Source organism: Lytechinus pictus, chromosome 7 (assembly GCF_037042905.1).
Source record: "Lytechinus pictus isolate F3 Inbred chromosome 7, Lp3.0, whole genome shotgun sequence".
NCBI lineage: Eukaryota > Metazoa > Echinodermata > Echinoidea > Temnopleuroida > Toxopneustidae > Lytechinus > Lytechinus pictus.
This window is the reverse complement of record NC_087251.1, coordinates 252,854-273,378: the sequence shown is the minus strand read 5'-3', so window position 1 is coordinate 273,378 and position 20,525 is coordinate 252,854. Positions and strand designations below refer to the sequence as shown.

Genomic DNA, 20,525 nt, shown 5'->3' with positions numbered 1-20,525 from the left:
TCCTTTAACTCCCTATTAAAATAAAGCTCCAAATGTTCTAATTTTTGGTATAGAAACTCTTTGTGGTGTTCTTAGCAAGTGCACATGAACAAATTTGCGATATCAAATCATTTTCTTATGTATTATATTGTTTTTTGCAATTTCTTATGTATTTTTTTGTTGTTGACCTTTTGTTTTTCTTTGTTTTTTTAATGAAATTTGTTGGGGACTCTTCTGAGATCATAAAAAGCATGAAAAATGTACATTTAGACCAGCAACACTAAAAATAATACATTTATGATTTTTGGTTGAAAACACAATTTGCATTGACTTTGTACACAAAATCACGTTTTTGAGCAATTTTTGGTCTGACATGCACTTACATAATGTTGAGTAATTTTGAAATCACGTACCTGGGTTGGTCTCAAAAGTTGCGCAAGACTTGAAAGTAAAAAGTCAGCGAGCGACGCGGTCAAAAATTTCATGTGGCAAAGATATTGCGCGAATCGTTGAGGGGGGGGGGGGCCTCTGAGGCCCCCCACCCCCCGGCCTAGATAGGGTTAACCTAGGCTCATATAATTTGGTGAGTATGATACTAGCATGCCTATTGGAAGCCTATTGATTTCAAGGTCAAAAGGTCCAAGGTCAAGATCACAGTGACATATTTTTAACTTACCTTCTGAAGTCCTTTTTAACAGGATGGCTTAAGTTTAACTTAAAGGGGAATCCAACCCAAATAAAAACCCAAATAAAAACTTTGTATAAGGAAAAGAAAAATCAGACAAGTTGATAGGTGAAAGTTTGAATAATATTGGACAAACAACAAGAAAGTTATACATTTTTAAAAGTTGTAAATATTGGTAATCACTATACCCATGGAGACTTCAAATTGGCCGCATATGGGATGGCATAGTGATGTAAGGCAAGGACTACTCTTCCATGTACTCCAATACATATTATGGCTAAAATGTCATTTTTCCCAAATGTTTTATTTTAAAAATTATATTTTTCTTTCATGAGGACATAAAACAATATACTACCTGGGTTATATTTAGATTACTGCCCCAGGGGAATGGGTACTTAGGAGAAAACCACATATCCCTGATAATAAAGTACATGGCCTATGGGAAAGTTGTCCTTGCCCCTTGCCCCTTGTCATAATTTACTTACCCAGTTGCCAATTTGAAATGTACATAGTATTAGTGATCTCAATTTTAAAGCAGCTATAACTTTCTTATTGCTTGACCGATTTCTTTAAAACTTTCACCAATCTGTTTAATTTATTTTTCTCCTTCCCAACACAACATTTTATGGCCAAGGCTGGATTCCCCTTTAACCTAGGCTCATATAATTTGGTGTGTATGATACTAGCATAGATCCCAGGAATTATATTGATTTTGAGGTCAGAAGGTCAAAGGTGAAGTCACCACCTTCCACTTTTCTTGCTTGACCAGTAACTCCATTTTCCATGTTACAGGGGAGCGTAATATGTGCTCGCCTTAGGGACACTTTTGTTTAATGTAGTTTGCTTATAATTCCACAACACTGGTGGTTACATATGTTTTTATGTATTATTTGTAATTTTGATGGATTCTTTATAATGAATTAATGATGGCTTTAAGAAATATGCAGAGTATATAGAAATAATGGATTTAACAAGAGATCAGATAGTTGGAAATTCAGGAAAGCATTTTATACACTACTCCACCTGTGGGGCTATCATGCACAAAAACTATCATTATTTATTTTTTTTTACTCTTTTCAAGATACAGATTTCCTAAAAATTTCATGCAAATCCAATGATTAGAACTGAAGTTATTACATTTTTCATGGGGAAAAACCTCATTTTGTGCAATTAAATGATAAAGCAATGGCTATAATACTAATTATGACACTTATTTTAAAGTCCCATGTGTTTTACATAATAAAACTCCGTGGGCTGTTTTCAGATTATTTGATTATACGTTTTGAGTTGGAATGTTGAAATAAAACAAGTTGCATGATGAAGTACACACATGAAACTAGTTCAGAAGACAAAAAATAAAATCCTTACAAAAAAGTGTTTAGGGCACCTGGCACCATAAAGGGATGGTCCGGGCTGAAAATATTTATATCTAAATAAATAGAGTTAAATTCACAGAGCAAAATGCTGAAAATTTCATCAAAATCGGATAACAAATAGCAAAGTTAATGAATTAAAGTTTATCAATATTTTGTGAAAACATTTATGCACATCGTCATGAATATTCATTAGGTTGGCTGATGATGTCACATTTCCACTTTCCCTTTTCTTATGTTATTACATGAAATCATAAATGTTTCATTTTTTCATACATGTGTAATTGATGTTTCTCCATTATGATGAAATAAGTTGCGGCAATAAATAACTAATGCACTTAAACAGTTTTCAATCAATTATTTTAGTTCTTGGTAGAAAATTTTTGAATAAACCTAATTTCATGTAACAAAATACAAAAGGACAAGTGGGGATATGACATCATCAGCCCACCTAATGAATATTCATAAAGACATGCCTCGTAGAACTGTTTCACCGGAATATTGCAAATCTTTAAAATTCAATAACTTTGTTGTTTGTTATCCGATTTTGATCAAATTTTCAGCATTTTGCTTTGTGAATTTTTCTCTATTTATTGAGATAGAAATATCTCCAGCCTGGACCATCCCTTTAATGATTGGTTGTGCATGCACACATGACCTGACAATTATTTTGACCTATGCAAAATTATGACTGGCCGTGAATGGTTTTAAAAATATTAATAATTGAGTATCATTCAACTAACTCACCTCAGTCTAGATGTATTATTTTTTTTGGAATTGTCCTTTTCAATCAACAGGAAATAGAGGCAGACAAGAAACTAGCCAGTAGTACTGGATCTACTGTCACTAGTCCACCTTTGAGTACCTGTTCCTCAACATCTTCAACATCATCATTATCTCACCAATCGCCAACCCAAACCAACACCAATAGAAGTGCTAACTCATCTCCATCGCCAGCTTCTCAACAAAGATTGCAGGGGAGATCACAGCCTTCTCTCTCACATCAGGTAGGAAGTCACATTTACCATTCACAATGTTATTCTAGGGGAGGAGAAATTCCTGCTCCTTTAATAGAAGATTCTTGTTAATTGAATGATTAGAGAGTTTGCTCCTTTTTTTTCTATTGATTGGTTCAGAGAAAAAATTACACATACTTCTTTCAAAGTTAGCACTGCTGGGCCCCGTTGTATAAAAGTTACTATTGTAACTTTGCATAATACCAGTGAGATGCCAGAGACATTCTACTTGTTTACATGAATGGAGTTATTTGTTTTTTTTAATTTCCCCCTTGTTGAAACCTTTTATTAGAATTTGCCATCATCAGGTCCTAAGCAGCAGGGTCAAAGGAGTGATACCGCTTCACCTTTGACCTTTACCAACCAGTCAACATCACCTCCTGACATAGCAGCAAGGCAGCAGCAGCTTCTTGAACAAAGGAGCAACTCATCTTCACCATTCTCAGAAGCAGGCAGCATAGGAGAAAAGATGGCTGAACCCAAACGCACTGTAGTAGGTGTCTCATTAACTTAGAGCAGGGATTAAAATCCTCTAAGGGGTGGTATAATGAATTTTTTTACAGGTACTGGCTATCATGCATTATAATTGCATTGATAAGTAAATGAGTTACTGTATTTAAACCTTTAAAATGCTATCATATCTGTATTATGAGAAGCATTAATATTTGTGTTGAAATCATCAAACCACTACTATCACAAACATAATATACAGTTGGAAAACTTGTTAGAATTAACATCCTGAGGCTTCAACCAATGGGAGCACTCAGTAGGGGAAAGGCATGCAAAATGAGATTGACATATAAAAGGATTTTGTTGAAAGCACAATGTGTCTTGCAGTTACAAGCAGAAATGAACATAACCACATAACCTCAATCAATATGACATTGAAACGATCAAAAGATCTGTTTTCAGTGCATTCAAATTCAATATAGAAGAATAGACAAATGCTAATGAGTTTTATATCGCCTGTCAGCTATAAATAATACGCCACCATTCTAGACAGAGTGCCCATGAAACGAATACATTCTAAACAAATAGTCTAACTTTCAGGTTATTATAATAAAGGCAAAAGCTTTGCTCATAGTTATGATGAGAGGAGAGATTGTAGTTGTATTTGTTGTGCATGAATCATTTCATCTCATAATCTTGCCCTTATTTCTCTAGACAGAGGTAAAATTCTTATGAAACATCCATTTCTTCTTTGTATACTCCCATGGAGATTAGAATAAAAATATCCTGAGCAGTGCAATTGCTTCATCAACGTACGCCAAAGTTGAAACACCATCTTGCCTTTTTTCTTTCTGGACCATGATTTGTCAGGGTGAAAGTGTGAGATGACATGAAAGTTCAATCAGGACACATTTTATAATGATTATACTTTCAGAATACTAATTTGCCAAAATAGCATTATTACAGAGGTAACTTTTTATAGAATATCATTTGTGCCACCACGAATGTGTATCATTGCAAACTTTCATACACAATTATATTCTTTATGGTGTAAACATTTATAGCTGTTGTGATTTGTATTGAAGGAGGTGTATGATTATCAAAAACTGACTGAATAATAAATACTGACAAATCTCAGCACTTTACTGTAAACTGACTAAATAATAAACAGTGACAAATCTCAGCAGTTTTCTGTATGCTCTGCCTTATTATATTTAATTGAAACATTTTTTAATGTAACCTTTTGGTTCTGTCTCTTAATAGTCCAATCCATCTGCATCAGGTAGGGATCAGTCTAACTATGAATTCATCAACATTGAGCTTCAGAATACTGGTCGTGGTCTAGGTTTTGGTCTAGTAGGATCACATGGTATTGGAGTGGTTGTAAAGACCATTGTACCTGGAGGAGCAGCAGAACAGGTTAGCTTAGAGTCATTCAGTAACAGCCCAAACTTTGTTCAACCCTATTTAGTTTTTAGCTCATCCGGCCCGAAGGGCCTGATGAGCTTATGCCGTGGCGTCCGTAGTCTGTCCACAATTTCAAAATGCTTCTTCTTCGTCATTTCAAGTCCGATTTTAATTCTGTTTGCTTTATATGATAGCACTAGGTGGGGGATTCAAAACTTCTACACAGAATTTTGAAACTCATTAAATATGCTAATTTATGCACATTTTTAAAAATTCACAAAAAATGCTTTATTTATTGACCGATTTTGATATTTTTGCTTCCATCTGGTAGAGCTTCATGAGGTTCACCAAAGATCGGGCAGGATTTTTAAGGGAAAGAAATGAGTGCGCGTGTGGTGACACGAATCCTGCATTGTGGCATCACTGATTGTCAGCGCATACAGAAAAATTAGAGCTAGATAGAGACGTGGGGAGGGGTGATTGTGGCAATTAAGAATGGATTATTTCAGACAGCATAGGTACGAGATTATAACTGGTGACAGAGGCCTCGATCGATTGTGGAGGGGGCGATCACCCCATGAAAATATTGGGGGGGGGGGCATATCTATTTAACATGCGAATCAAAATTTAAAGCATGAAAAACACTCTAAGAATCATTAAACTTGACTTAGAAGTATTATCCAACATAGAGCTTTTTTTTTAACGATATGGTAAAAAGTAACCAAATAAATAATTCATGAGCATATATAAACAACGATTTTTAAATAATCCAAGTTGAAGATGCATATAAAGGGTATTTTTACAGGAAGATTATAGGAAGAAATTGTTGTTTAATCATTGTTAGTAGAGAGAAAGGTATAGTAGGAAACTAAAGCTGGAAAAATGAAAGAAAATTAGAGGAAGTTCTGCCAAACCCTGGGTGCCAGACGATAGCTATATGCCTGTATTTTTTACGTTTGTGTCAGCTAGAAGAAGTGCAGCCATTGCCTTCCCCAACTTAACCTCTCCTTAACGCAGTGTTAAATTTTTCGTGTTATCTGTGAATTTTTTTTTAGCCAACACCATTTTCAGAATACCAAATTTTTGTTATCTTCCACCTAACACCGCGTATAGGGGTTGCGCACTGCGTATTTCATGGTCATTTGCGGTGCTACCACTTAGGCCACATGTTTTTCATGCTAACATGATTTTCAGAATACCAATCGTGTAAGCTAACTCGGTATATGTGCTAGCACGGTTTTCAGAATACCGCCCCTGGTGTACTCCGCAAACTGAATTTTGTTTTACTTGGACATTTCATTCATTTTATTTATTTCCAGTTCTCATAAAAACATATAAATACAATCAATATACAACATATGACATAATATAAATACAAAGAATATGGGGGAGCCATCAGAGGCTATTGGCCTTTCATAGCCTGGGCTCAAATTCTTTCAATATGAAAATCTTGCCAAATTAGGTATTAAATAGCACACTGTGAATAGAACACTATGAATTTATAATTATTAAAGCAATATTGACTGGCCTCGGGGCGATACGACATATATCGCCCAAACTAGATTTATATCGCCCGAGTTGTAGACGAGGGTGATATCAATTTAGTGGGGGCGATATATGTCCTTTCGCCCCCAGGCCAGTCAATATTGCTATTATTAACCAAATCAGACATCTAGAGCAAAAATTGTTAAAATTTAGATATTGTAAAGTTTAAGAATGAGAATCTAGTTTGTCATGTTGAGCAGACTGGGCCTCTGAACTACCATTGTGACGTAATTGAAATGACGCGTCCCTGGCCTTGGGACGCAGTATCCAGCGTTGTCTCAACTTGATTACCATCGTGACATACAGCACTGCGCGGTTCAAGGACACGTACAATAACGCGTAGAATACCCAGATGTTAGCTCTGCTTTATTGCCCGCTACATTTTCCACGCATTTTCTCGTTGACTTTCCTGAGCGGGCAATAAATTGGGCCCGTGGATAAACGATTGGAAATTTATTGACCGGCCATTCGAGCCCAGTCTTAAGCAGGCAACAATGTATCAAAGTTGCCCTGCTCAGATGTCTGATATGGTTAATAAAATTTTTTTATTTGTTTGTTTGCATTAGTCCAGTGTCTTTGCACTGTATTTCAATGTTGTTATTTGTTGTTTACTTTTTCTGTATGTGTTATATTTATTTGTAATTAATTGTATCATGGTGGTGCCCCCACAAGTTTTTTTTTTTAGCTTTCAGGGGCTCCCAATTACATGTTTTTAGCAAGATTTGTATATATTGAATTGATATTGTAGCGCAGATCAATGATATTAATTGAGAAGGTAAACCCAGAAATGAGGTATGCAACATTCATTCAGTTAACCCTAACAGGACTGGGCTATTTGAGATGTATTGAGGATGGGGGGGGGGGGGGGCATGAAGGCCCTCCTTCTGATCTCGGGCGCCGTTCGGGTGATCGCGCCAAAATTTGGCACACATATTCTTTCTGAAAATTATTATTTACATGTATATGCATGTCTAGGTCCTAGATGGGACGTATTGTGGTATCACGCTCGGTGTCCGTCCGTTAACTTTTCCTTGTGAACGCGATAACTTCAGTTTGACTCAACCTAGGCTCATATAATTTGGTGTGTATGATACTAGCATGGATCCCAGGAAGTCTATTGATTTTGAGGTCAAAAGGTCTGAGGTCAAGGTCACAGTGACATGCTTTCATTTTACCCTTCTCAAGTCCTTGTAAACTTGATAACTTCAGTTTAACTTAACCAAGGCTCATATAATTTGGTGTGTATGATACTAGCATGGATCCCAGGAAGCCTTTTTGATTTTTAGGTCAAAAGGTCAAAGGTCCAGGTCACAGTGACATTTTTTCATCTTACCCTTCTGAAGTCCTTGTAAATGCGATAACTTCAGTTTAACTTAACCAAGGCTCATTATTTGATGTGTATGATACTAGCATGGATCCCAGGAAGCCTATTGATTTCTAGGTCAAAAGGTCAAAGGTCAAGTCGCTACCTATCACTTCAGTTGCTTGACCAGTAACTAGATTTTCCACGTTATAGGCGGGCGTATGTGCTCGCCCTAGCGACACTTGTTATTTATTATGAATAAAATATGCAAATATATTCCTGAAAAACATTTGCAAATTTAACATCCAATTTCACTTCAAATTTTTTTTTTCTCAGACGTCATCTTTTTGATCTAATTTAAAGGTTTCCATAATAAAGAAAAATTGCGAAAGCAAATTTTTTTTCTTTATGTATCTTTTGTTTTTCATTGTTTTTTCAATGGAAATTATTACAGACCATTCAGCAACTGAAATAAACCCTAAATTAAAGCAGACCAATTATAACGAAAAAAATTATCACCCTTTAATGAATTTGATCTCTCATAGTCTTTGTACACAAAGTATAAAATTGAGCCATTTTTGGCACGACATTGTCTCGTAAAAAGTCACGTATGTCGCGAATTTGGTCTCAAAAGTTGTGGGAGACTTCAAAGGAAAAAGTCCTAAAATTTTGCGGCACTATCTTTGTGCATTTGGGAAATATCGGGCAAAGCGTCGAGGGGGGCCATCATAGCCTCCAGTCCTTTTAGGATTAATACAGCTTGTTAAATTTCATTTTTCAGGACGGTCGACTTGACAGTGGTGATATTGTATCTCAGATCAATGATATCAATTTAGAAGGAAAGACACGGGATGAGGTCTACAACATTCTCAAAACCACCACAGGGATGGTACGCCTTAAAGTCAAGAGAAATTTAGCAAAGGTAAGTATAATTTCTTTGTAATGATAATAATAAGGATAGACATTTATATTGTGTCATCTATCTAGAAATAATCTATTCCGAGGCGCTTTGTTATTATTACTTTTACCTGGGCTATCCATTGTACAAGGAATTAAAACAGTGAGTTCTTTTTCTTCCTCCGCCCACCATAGGTGGTGCCGTATGCATTATGTTTCTGGGTCATTCTGTTTGTATTCGCGATAACTCAAGAACCGTTTTAGGGATTTTGATCATGTATCCATATTGGAGTGACAATGAACTGAACAATTTTGGGGTGTGAAGATCATAGGTTGAATTGAATAGAATATATTCATTGTCCTTTGAAGGTAATTTCTTCCACTTCGGGTTTACGAAATTACAAATAGATATACATATAGAAATGAGTGAAATAAACTTACAATACCATTGGGATTACAAACACAAATGCAGTTTACGTTATCTTTAAATAGAATATATACAATTGCAAATATAGCAATTTATTCATTATTCAATTATCTAAGTATTTATGGGTATGTTATTCCATCTCCAGCCAAAATAAAGAATAGGTCTGTACTAAGGCTAGGGATCAAATGAGTAAGTGAGGTAAATAGATATTTAGTGGGAAAAGGTATTAAAAAATAGGAGCTACAATACCATTCTTCATGGTAAGAAAAGTGCCCCCCTTCTCCCAGCCCGGGAGGGGGTATTTTGATTATGATTGGATGGGATGTGAGGCTCGGGGCTTGAAACCCTTACCCATTTCTAAGGGTCATTTGACCGTGGATAGGTACCCATGTCTAAGGATTTTTCTCACAATACAGACCCATGCCTAAGGATTTTCTTTAAAATATAGACCCATTTCCAGAAAAAAAATAGATCCCTACCCCAAAAAATTACATGTAAATATACTTGGATTCGAACTCACATCCCAAGAAAAGTGAACAGAGTGCGTATCACCGCACGCCGCCAATCCGTGGTAAATCTTCGGGTAATCATAAGAGATATATGGCAATGTACAGCAGTGCAACGCAAGTTGACGGAAGAGATATATTGCAATGTACAGCAGTGCAACGCAAGTTGACGTAAGAGATATATTGCAATGTACAGCAGTGCAACGCAAGTTGACGTAAGAGATCTATTACAATGTACAGCAGTGCAACGCAAGTTGACGTAAGAGATATATTGCAATGTACAGCAGTGCAACGCAAGTTGACGTAAGAGATATATTGCAATGTACAGCAGTGCAACGCAAGTTGACGTAAGAGATATATTGCAATGTACAGCAGTGCGACGCAAGTTGACGTAAGAGATATATTACAATGAACAGCAGTGCGATGCAAGTTGACCAATCAGAATGCTTGATTCTCACTTCAGCGATCGTGCCTATTTCCAATGGGGGTTTACACTAACTTTTCCTTTTGTATTTGCACTAAACCTTTCGGTGGCCACTAGCACAGACATTTCTGTGGCTTTTCCTGGGAATTCTTATAAGTACTAGTATATGTTTTTTTTTTCAGAAACGGACCCATGTCTAAGGATTATTTAGTTGAAAAATAGGACTCTTGTCTAAGGATTATTCAGTTGAAAAATAGGACCCTTGTCTAAGGATTTCTTGCAATAGCAAGACCCATGTCTAAGAATATTTTTGCAAAAAACGACCCACTGGAGCGGCATATCCCTGTATGCGATATACACGCGAGTATTCCTGCTCCCCCCCTGCCCCCGCCCCCGCCCCGGTCCCCCAGCCTATCTGGTAACTGTCTATTAAACACACATTGAGAATTGGGGAGGAATCATTGCCTAGAAATTGCTCTGTTAGTACGGGAGACACAGAGGCAGACTCCAGACCTATTGAAGTTATAAAAGCAGTGTAGAGGATGAGTTGTCTCTTTTAAAGGTCAAGTCCACCGCCACAAAATCTTGATTTGAATAAATAGAGACAAATCAAACGAGCATAACGCTGGAAAATTCATCAAAATCGGATGTAAAATAAGAAAGTTATGACATTTTGAAATTTCGCTTATTTTTAACAAAATAGTTAAATGCATAATTTAATCACATGCAAATGAGAGAATCGATGATGTCCCTCACTCACTATTTCTTTTGTTTTTTATTGTTCGAATTATACATTATTATTGAGGGCGCTCTGCAGAAGCCAGGTAGCTAATTTATTAACTCTGATGTTATGATTTGATTTTTGCCTTTTACTCGCTTATTGACTGTTATATTGTTTCTATCTTCATCTGTGAGTGTTTTTGTCAAACCTGTGATTGAACTGAGCACAAATTAGGATCTTAGCCATGCACAGTTATTGGAACTTGAATAGCTTATTTCTCCTGTTTTCTGCACTGCTGCGTTGGCTGTACATAGTAGCAATGTACGTACACACATTGTTGATTGCACCATCGGTGCTGGGGCCGGACCCCGTGACTTCGCTATTGCATTCCAGCTCCATATATTCACAGAGAATTGCGTACACCCGAGCCGAACTTTATAGACTACGGAATCTGAAATCTCACCTCTCTCCAGAAACCATTAGAACTTGTAAAGAAGGTGGTATTTTAAAGAAACGTGGATGCAGAGGTGGACGGAAAGTTCAATGCAGAATACAAGTATGTGTTACTACTAGCCATCAATGCTTACCTCATAACTTTAGAAGTAAACCTACCTATTAGAATTTGAGGCAAATCTCTAGATCAGAATCTTACTGTATTCCTTTACCCTCAATCTTACTTTCTAATTTGCGCTCAATGAAAAACAAATTTGAGGATTTACTTGGCACATTATCTGTCAATAAATGTGATATTGCTGTTATTACTGAAACCTGGCTTCAGGATAACATTCTATCAAGTTCACTCAGTATACCTGGCTATGACTTGTTCCGTAATGACCGCATTGGCCGTGTTGGTGGAGGTGTGGCGGCTTATGTTCGTTCTGACATTCAGACTGAGCGGATTGATAATCTTCATGAAGATGATTTTGAGATTTTATGGTTGAAGCTGATTGTGCCACTAAAACGTATAATTTTTGTGGCTGCTGTGTACTGCCCCCCCCCCCAACCTGGGCGTGATTTTGAACAACGTATATTAAACAAATTGATTTTTTCTTTTGATCAGCTCAGAGTACAACATCCCATCAGTAATTTTATTATTTTTGGTGATTTTAATGACTTAGATACATCCTCCCTGTGCAATGACCTATTACTAAAACAAATAGTTACATTGCCGACGAGAGGTGATAACATTCTCGACAAGATCTTTATGGATATGGCTGATTATTACTATGTTCCTGAAGTAATTAATCCAATCTCCAAAAGTGATCACAAAACAGTGATTATGAGAGTTCGAACAATCATACCCAAGAAGTCTTCAATAGAAATTGCCTTCAGACTTTTCCGGGAGTCTAACATCCGTGCTTTTGGTGAGGAGATCACGTCTACTAGCTGGAGTCACCTTCTCGAGCACCAGACTGTCGAGGATATGGCTTCTAATTTCCAGGATTCTCTTTCTCGGATGTTCCATCTACACTTCCCATTAGTTAATGTCAAACGCAGATCTCAGGATAAGCCGTGGATCACTAAACGCATCTTATCGCTAATTAATGAAAGGCAGTGTGCTTTCAAATCAAATAGGATGGCACACTATAGGAATCTTCGCAATCGAGTCAAACGTGAGGTACAAGTGCAAAAGGATCACTTCTATTCTCAGAAAGTCATGATTTTACGGAAATCCAACCGCAAAAGTTGGCATCAGCAAATTCGTAGCATCACTGGAATGAATAAAAGAGCTACATCCCTTCTTGGTTGTGAAATGCGCCCTATCGATCAAGCTAATCTTATTAATGACCATTTTGCTTGTATTTGTAGTCAACTACCTCCGCTTGACATCTGTACTCTACAGTCTTTCTTACCTGCATCACAACCACCCCCTAGAGTGGAAGCCTATCAGGTTCATCAAGAATTGCGCAATCTCAATGCTTCTAAATTCTGTCATCATGATGATGTACCTGTCAGACTCATTACGGAATTTGCCTAGGAATTAGCTGAACCATTGGCCATGATCTTCAATAGTAGTCTGGAGTCTGGCATCTTCCCTGATTGTTAAGAACTCTGACATTGTCCCTATTCCCAAGACTTTCCCCTGTAACTCTGTTGATCTTTTAAGACCCATATCTCTTACCCCCACCTTTGCTAAGGTTTTTGAGTCATTCTTAACCAAGTGGTTGTATCAGGATATCAGTAATAAGATAGATAAGCAACAGTTTGGTAATATTAAAGGATCATCAACCTCCCACTATCTGATAAGCTTGATTGATTCAATCCTCAAAGGTACTAATAAACCTGGTCATGTTGCCACTTTATGTACTATCGATTATGCTAAGGCGTTTGACCATATAAATCACAATGTATTAATTGAGAAACTGATTGACCTTGGCATTAATCCTAACCTTATTGTATTGCTATGTAGCTATCTAAGTAATAATCTCAAAGTGTTCGAGTTGGGTCTATTCATAGTAATTTAGCAAGAACTACCTGTGGCGTCCCGCAAGGGACAAAGCTCGGACCCATTATTTTCTTGATCATGATCAATGACGTTGCTACGTCTACTCCCCTAAGATAGAAATATGTGGATGATTTGAGTATTGCTGAAATCAGATACAAATCACAACCCTCTACCCTACAGGAACATATATCTTTGATTTCCAAATGTTCTTCTGATATGCAAATGACCCCAAAACCAGAGAAATGTAAAATAATGCATATATCCTTTTTAAGAAAACCTACTCCCATGCCGGAGATCAGTATTGGGGATGATGTTCTTCAGTCCATTGAGTCTGTTAAGCTACTTGGTGTCTACTTACAATCCGACATGAAATGGAATATACATGTAGCTTATGTCATCAAACAAGCATCAAAACGATTGTATATTCTTTGTGTACTTAAGAGATGCAGTGTCCCAATGAATGATTTGGTTGCTATTTATAGCATGTATATTAGGCCACTGGTCGATTATGCCTCACCAGTTTGGTCATCCTCCATAACTGCCCAGCAATCAGATAAGATTGAACGTGTACATAGGAGGGCCTGTCGTATAATGTTATGTTATGGTAACTACTGTACATGTATATTGATTATCTTCATGCCCTTGAGTGTTTGGACATCCCAAGCCTTGCTGATAGATGCTTACAATTACTTACAATGTTTGTCAGATCTTTTGTACAATCAAGGTATGTATGCATGCTTCCATAACGTAGAGACGCCTTGCCAAATTTCCGTCAGTTGAGGAATTCTGACCCTCTTTGCTGCATACCTTGCCGTACTTCTAGGTACCAAAATTCATTCCTACCTCAAGCAGTAAAGATAATCAATGATTTGAAGCTTGTTTGATTTGATTTCCTTTCTAACTTGTATCTTTTGTTGATGAACAGTACTTTTCCATTTTCTCTCTCCTCATTTGTCTTTTTTCTATTCTTTTCCCTTCTGTCTTCTGTTATTCTTTCTTTTCTCTCTCCTCTCTTGGAATTCTCTGCCCCTCCTCCTTGCTTCTCCCCCTTTCTTTTTCCTCTCTCTCCTCTCTCCCCTCTTCTTCCTGTCTCTCCCCTTTCCTCCCTCTCTTTCTCTTTCCTTTTTTCTTTTTTCCCTCTCCCCTCTCTCCCCTTCTTTTCTCTCTCCTCTCTTGGAATTCTCTGCCCCTCCTTGCTTCTTCCCCTTTCTCTTTCCTCTCTCTCCTTTCTCCCCTCTTCTCCTTCCTTTCTCTTTTTCCCTCTCTCACTCCCCTTTGTTTTTCTTTAACTGCTTCTTTCTTCTTTTTCTGCCTTTTCTCTCCTATCTTTCTTCAGGAATTATTTGTTGTTGTACTGTTTCAGGTTTTGAATTTAGATGGTTTGCAATTAATCTCCTCATGTGCAATATCAACACAGTGCTTGGACTTCTTTTGGGAGTATATTTCCTCAGCTCTACTTTTCCCTTTTTTGTGCTCGATTCGATTCAATTACTACTTTATTTACATGTTAGTGACCATTGTTAAATGTCTTGTATTGTATAATGAGTTTTTTATTCTTAAGGTTGCCTCTTATTCTCTTTTCAATTTCCACCTCTTGCTTTCCCTTCTCTTTTGTCTTATCCCTATTTCTTTCCCTTTTCTCATCTTTTTCCTCTCCTCTTCCTAATCTTTCATTCCCCCTATTCTTCATTGGTGACACTTTGTAGTAATTATGTTATGGCCTTTGGTATTTACTTATGATACATTTCTTTTTCATCTGTATGAATTTGTATTGTATTTAATTTCTGTCTCACCTGCATAGCAGTGTGAGACTATAGGCGCCGCTTTTCCGACGGCAGCGGCGACGGCGGCGGCGCCAACATCAAATCTTAACCTAAGGTTAAGTTTTTGAAATGACAGCATAACTTAGAAAGTATATGGACCTAGTTCATGAAACTTGGCCATAAGGTTAATCAAGTATTACTGAACATCCTGCATGAGTTTCGCGTCACATGACCAAGGTCAAAGGTCATTTAGGGTCAATGAACTTTGGCCAAATTGGGGGTATTTGTTGAATTACCATCATAACTTTGAAAGTATATTGGTCTAGTTCATTAAACTTGGACATAAGAGTAATCAAGTATCATTGATCATCCTGTGCGCATTTCAGGTCACATGACCAAGGTCAAAGGTCAATGAACTTTGGCCGAATGGGGGTATCTGTTGAATTACCATCATATCTCTGTAAGTGTATTGGTCTAGTTCATAAAACGTGGACATAAGAGTAACCAAGTATCACTGAACATCTTGTGCGAGTTATAGTAGGTTTCAAAGTCAGCACTGCTGCTATATTGAATCGCGTGATGCAGGTGAGACCGCCAGAGGCATTCCACTTGTTATTTATAATGTTTACTTTATATTTTGTTATATTTCTATTTGTACATGTAAACATTCACTCATTTCAGTCTTTGACTGCTTGTGATTGTATTTTGATAGTTTTTATTGCAATAAAATCCAATATATATAATTATTTCAATTTTTGCAGATTTGACAATGAGGACCAACTTGAATGAACCATAAAATGTTAAGCAATGGTAATTCATCATGTTCAGGGAGAAATAAAACTTTGTTTCACAGGACAATGAGAAATAGTGAGTGAGTGATGTCATCAGTTCCCTCATTTGCATACTGACCAGGATGTGCATATAACTGTTTTGTGAAATGAAGCGAAACTTTAAAATGTCATGACTTTCTTAATTTACGTCCGATTTTAATGAAATTTTCAGTGTTATGCTTGTTGGATTTTTCTCTTTTTATTCGAATAAACTTTTTGTTGGGGTGGACTTGTCCTTTAAGATAGCCTGGACTTAGCAAGTAATCTGTCATTGTACAGAGCTTCGATTGGGTAATTCATGACCGATTATTTTCTGGGAAATTTTCTGTGGATGTTCAAGCTTCTCTTTGTTATTACATTGAACATTACAACTGACTGGATAATAGACTTGTAAAACAGGAACAAGATCAACCTATCCAACAGTGGCGGATCTAGCTTTCGTTAGTTGGTTTGACTAGATAAAGATGAGCTGTGACGTAATGCGCCCCCCATCCCGATTTGCCAATGTCCAAATGAAGCTTTTTGAGTTGGCGAATGAAAAAAAGTCTTTGATTTGCCTTCTGAATTGAGATTGTGTTTACGGTCGAGTCAATAGTGTTTATGATTGTGGTACCATGTCATTGACCTATGAGAGCTGGACATTTATTGGTTAGTTAATGAATTCACTCGCATGTGAATGTCACTGTCATCTGAATAACATTCTCTTCATATTTATCTATTGTGATCCTATCATGGTCTCCGTCAATAAGGACATGAGTTTATAAAAGAAGCGTTCGTTATTAGACAAAAATATTACACAAATTGTATGCGCAGAAGATAATACAATAGACATAAGAAGACGATTACAAAAACTGAGATTTTCACATCAATACAAATATTTCACCCCTAGAATACCATCTACATGTAACTCCATCCAGGTAACAAAACAAAAAGAAAATACCGAATTTAACCAATGAAACGCCACCCAAATCTGAGAGCTGGAAACGCAATTTCACTCACGGAGAAAGGGCCCGTTCATGTAACGTCACGCAGTGGTATTGTGTTACTGGGTTTTGTACAAGCACAGTTCAAACCCACATACTCTCCCAACAGCGTGGTTATTTTTAAGATTTTTAATTTATTCAGAGAAAGAATAACGGAGCAATATCATGCAGTCGATATTTCTTTGTATTTCATCACAAAGATTACTAATGACTAGCTAATGGAATAAAATGTGGAACAAGGTTAGAAATGTGTACACAAAAGTACATACGGTGTATGAGGGATTTGGGAAGTGTCTAGTGAATTGATGACTGAACTGTGATCATATTGTTCTTTTCATCATGCTTGACTGCCTAAAATACTGTATCATGAAACAAGCTTCATACTCTGATATTTGTAAAATAAATCCTCCTAATAAGCCGATTAGCTCGAGTTTTAGCCAAGTTTCCCCGTCTGTTGGTTTTGTCTCGCCCACCAGAGGTGAAGGTGAGACTTAGGGATCCAAATGTCTGTCGTCTGTCGTCCGTCCGTCACAAACCTTATGACACATACATGTACCTCCGCAACCGTAAGTCACTTTTCAACCAAACTTGGATGGTAGATGGACTTGGGGGACCTGCATGTTATGCTGCAGTCAGAGGTCACATGGTAAGGTCAAAGGTCATTTTCAGGTCAACATTAAAGCTTACATGCAAGACTCTCTTATGACACTTTACTCCGCAACCGTAAGTCACTTTCCAACCAAACTTAGATGGTAGATGTAATTGGGGGACCTGCATGTTATGGTGCAGTCGGAGGTCACATGGTAAGGTCAAAGGTCATTTTCAGGTCAACGTTAAAGTTTAAATCCAAGACTCTCTTATGACACGTAATTCCGCAACCGTAAGTCACTTTTCAACCAAACTTGGATGGTATATGTACTTAGGCGACCTGCATGTTATGCTGCAGTCGGAGGTCACATGGTAAAGTGATAGGTCATTTTCAGGTCAACATTAAAGTTTACGTGCAAGACTTATGACAAGTGTTATTCCATCCCAGTCATTTCACAATGAAGTTTTGATACAATTCTGTTGCGTGCCCTCGCAAATCACGATATTTCTGGTTATTTTCATAAGTGGGCGAGACACAAAATCGCTTTTGCCTTGTTTCAAATAGATTCAATAATGCCTTGCCTGATTTGGAAAAAAAATTATCATAAAAAAGATCTGCAGTCATAGTGTTACAGCTCAAAATCAGGCAAGACATTGTTTGAAGTTGGCGCAAATGGGTTTTCAACTAGTCAACGTAATTCCCTCGTGTTTAGTCAACCATATACAAAGTATTACAAATTTGGTATTAAAAGAAGTGGGATAAAATACTCTATCTAAATCCCAAAAATATAAAAATGATAACCCATCTCCCCTTGTGAGTAAAGGGTCATGATAAAAGTGTAAAGGTTTTTTTTCTGACTCACTGTAGTGTTAAAACAGGACATTTGAAGTATCTCTTTTACATGTAGCACCAGAAAAGATCTCCAAGCAGCTTTATGAAATAGCCCTTATATAATGAAAACAAGCTATTGCTGATAAAGTTGAAATTCAAAGTCTTCCCTATCAATTGTTCACATTTTGTATTGATAGTACTTTCACAATTAATATTTTATTAACCTATTGACAGTCGTCAAGTGAATAGCACCTCATGGTGATTTATTATTTTGTCTTTTACTCTTTAGTCCGGCAAAGTTCAGATGAAGAGAGATGTCCAACAGGCAAGAAAAGATAAAAGACCAGTAAGTATGAACACTAATTTGTAAAGAGAACAAACTGAAATCATAACATATCTATCCATCTCACTGGACTTTAAACAAAATTTTGTTTTCCTCATTTTTTATTTATTTGTGATATAAACAAGTAAAACGATACTTTTTTTTCAAATTATGAAGCATAAGGTGACCCGCTTTTATTGTTTTAATGGGTTCAATCGTTTATGAGGTATTGTGTCAATTGCTTGATTTTTCAGGGAGAACACTGTTGAACTGAAATTAATTTACAACATTGGTTTGTGAACTGTCTGAAAATATTATAAGACATGGGCACAGTGAACATTCATTAAGTTGTTGCATATTACATTCTTCATCAAGTTATGCCTAAATATTTGTAAAAATAGTGAATTAGGAAAAGAGATGATTGGACAGGATTGGCACCTCACTTATTGTTAATAGTAAAAAAGTCAAATTATGGGAGCTTCAAGGATTTTCAGTTCAGAGCGAGACTAAAGGCGCCGCTTTTCCGATGGCGGCGGCGACGTTGTCAACATTGAAATCTTAACCAAGGTTAAGTTTTTGAAATGTTATCATAACTTTGAAAGTATTTTGACCTAGTTCATGAAACTTGGATATACGGGTAATCAAGTATTACTGAACATCATGCCTAAGTTTCAGGTCACATGATCAAGGTCAAAGATCAAATAGGGTCAACAAAATTTGGCCATGTTGGGGTTATTTAAGGAATTGTAACTTTAAAAGTTTATGGATCTAGTTCATTAAACTTGGACATAAGAGCAACCATGTATCCCTCAATATCATGTGCTAGTTTCAGGTCACATGACCAAGGTCATAAGGTCACTTAGGGTCAATGAACTTTGGCCATGTTGGGGGTATTTAACCCTATCCAGGCCGGGGGGGGGGGGGGGCCTCGGAGGCCCCCCCTAAACGAATCGCGCAATATTTTTGCCATGCGAAATCTTTTGACTGCGCCGCTCGCTGACTTTTTACTTTCAAGTCTTGCACAACTTTTGAGACCAGTTTTGTGTCACCCAGGTATGCGGTTCCGAAATTACGCAACATTATGTAAGTGCATGTCAGACCAAAAATTGCTCAAAAACGTGATTTCGTGTATAAAGTCAATACAAATTGTGTTTTCAACCAAAAATCATAAATGTATGATTATTTTTAGTTTTGCTGGTCCAAATGTATTTATTTTATGCTGTTTATGATCTCAGAAGAGTCCCCAACAAATTTCATTGAAAAAACAATGAAAAACAAAAGGTCAAAAAAACAAAGAAATACATAAGAAATTGTAAAAAACAATATAATACATAAGAAATTGATCTGATATCGCAATTTTTTTCATGTACACTTGCTAAGAACACAATAAAGAGTTTCCAAACCAAAAAATTAGAACATTTGGAGCTTTGAGGGAAAAGTATGATTTTGTATACTAATTATGCATAAATTAGCGTAATCACTTAATAGCAATTTGCATGAAATAAATTACTATACAATTTTGTAGATTATGTCCCAGACAACCTGTGTGCCAATTTTCGGCGCGATCGCGGGGCCAACGGCCGAGATCTCAATGGGGGGCCTGGGAGGGCCCCCCCCCCCCCAGCCATATGAACTCCCAAAATACCCCGGCCGAGATAGGGTTAAGGAATTGTCATCATTACTCTGAAATTTTATGGATCTAGTTCATGAAACTTGGACATAAGAGCAATCAAGTATCCTTGAACATTCTGTGCGAGTTTCAGGAACATGGCCAAGATCAAAGGTCATTTAAAGGTCAATGAACTCTGGCCATGTTGGGAGTATGTGTTGAATTGGCATCATAACTTAGAAAGTTCATGGATCTAGCTCACGAAACATCGACATAACAGCATAAGGGCAATCAAGTGTATGAATGATTGTTTTGCACATGTCTTAGGTCACATGGACATGGTCAGAGGTCATTTTTGGTCAATGGACATAAAATTAGCTGTTTTCAAAGGCAGCACTGCTGCTGTATCGGATTGCGTA

The 20,525-nt window shown here is 37.0% G+C and overlaps 1 protein-coding gene across 1 annotated transcript in view; it reads left to right on the top strand.

The window, feature by feature from the left end:
* LOC129265636 (inaD-like protein) overlaps positions 1–19,756 on the top strand; it is a 42,390-nt gene extending 22,634 nt beyond the window's left edge. Inside the window, exons 4-8 of the mRNA XM_054903609.2 lie at positions 2,835–3,044; positions 3,346–3,546; positions 4,767–4,922; positions 8,540–8,680; positions 18,465–19,756. Coding sequence (XP_054759584.2) covers positions 2,835–3,044; positions 3,346–3,546; positions 4,767–4,922; positions 8,540–8,680; positions 18,465–18,545 — 789 coding nt within the window. The 3' untranslated portion in view covers positions 18,546–19,756. The remainder of the gene's footprint in view (positions 1–2,834; positions 3,045–3,345; positions 3,547–4,766; positions 4,923–8,539; positions 8,681–18,464) is intronic.
* Positions 19,757–20,525: the final 769 nt, after the last annotated feature.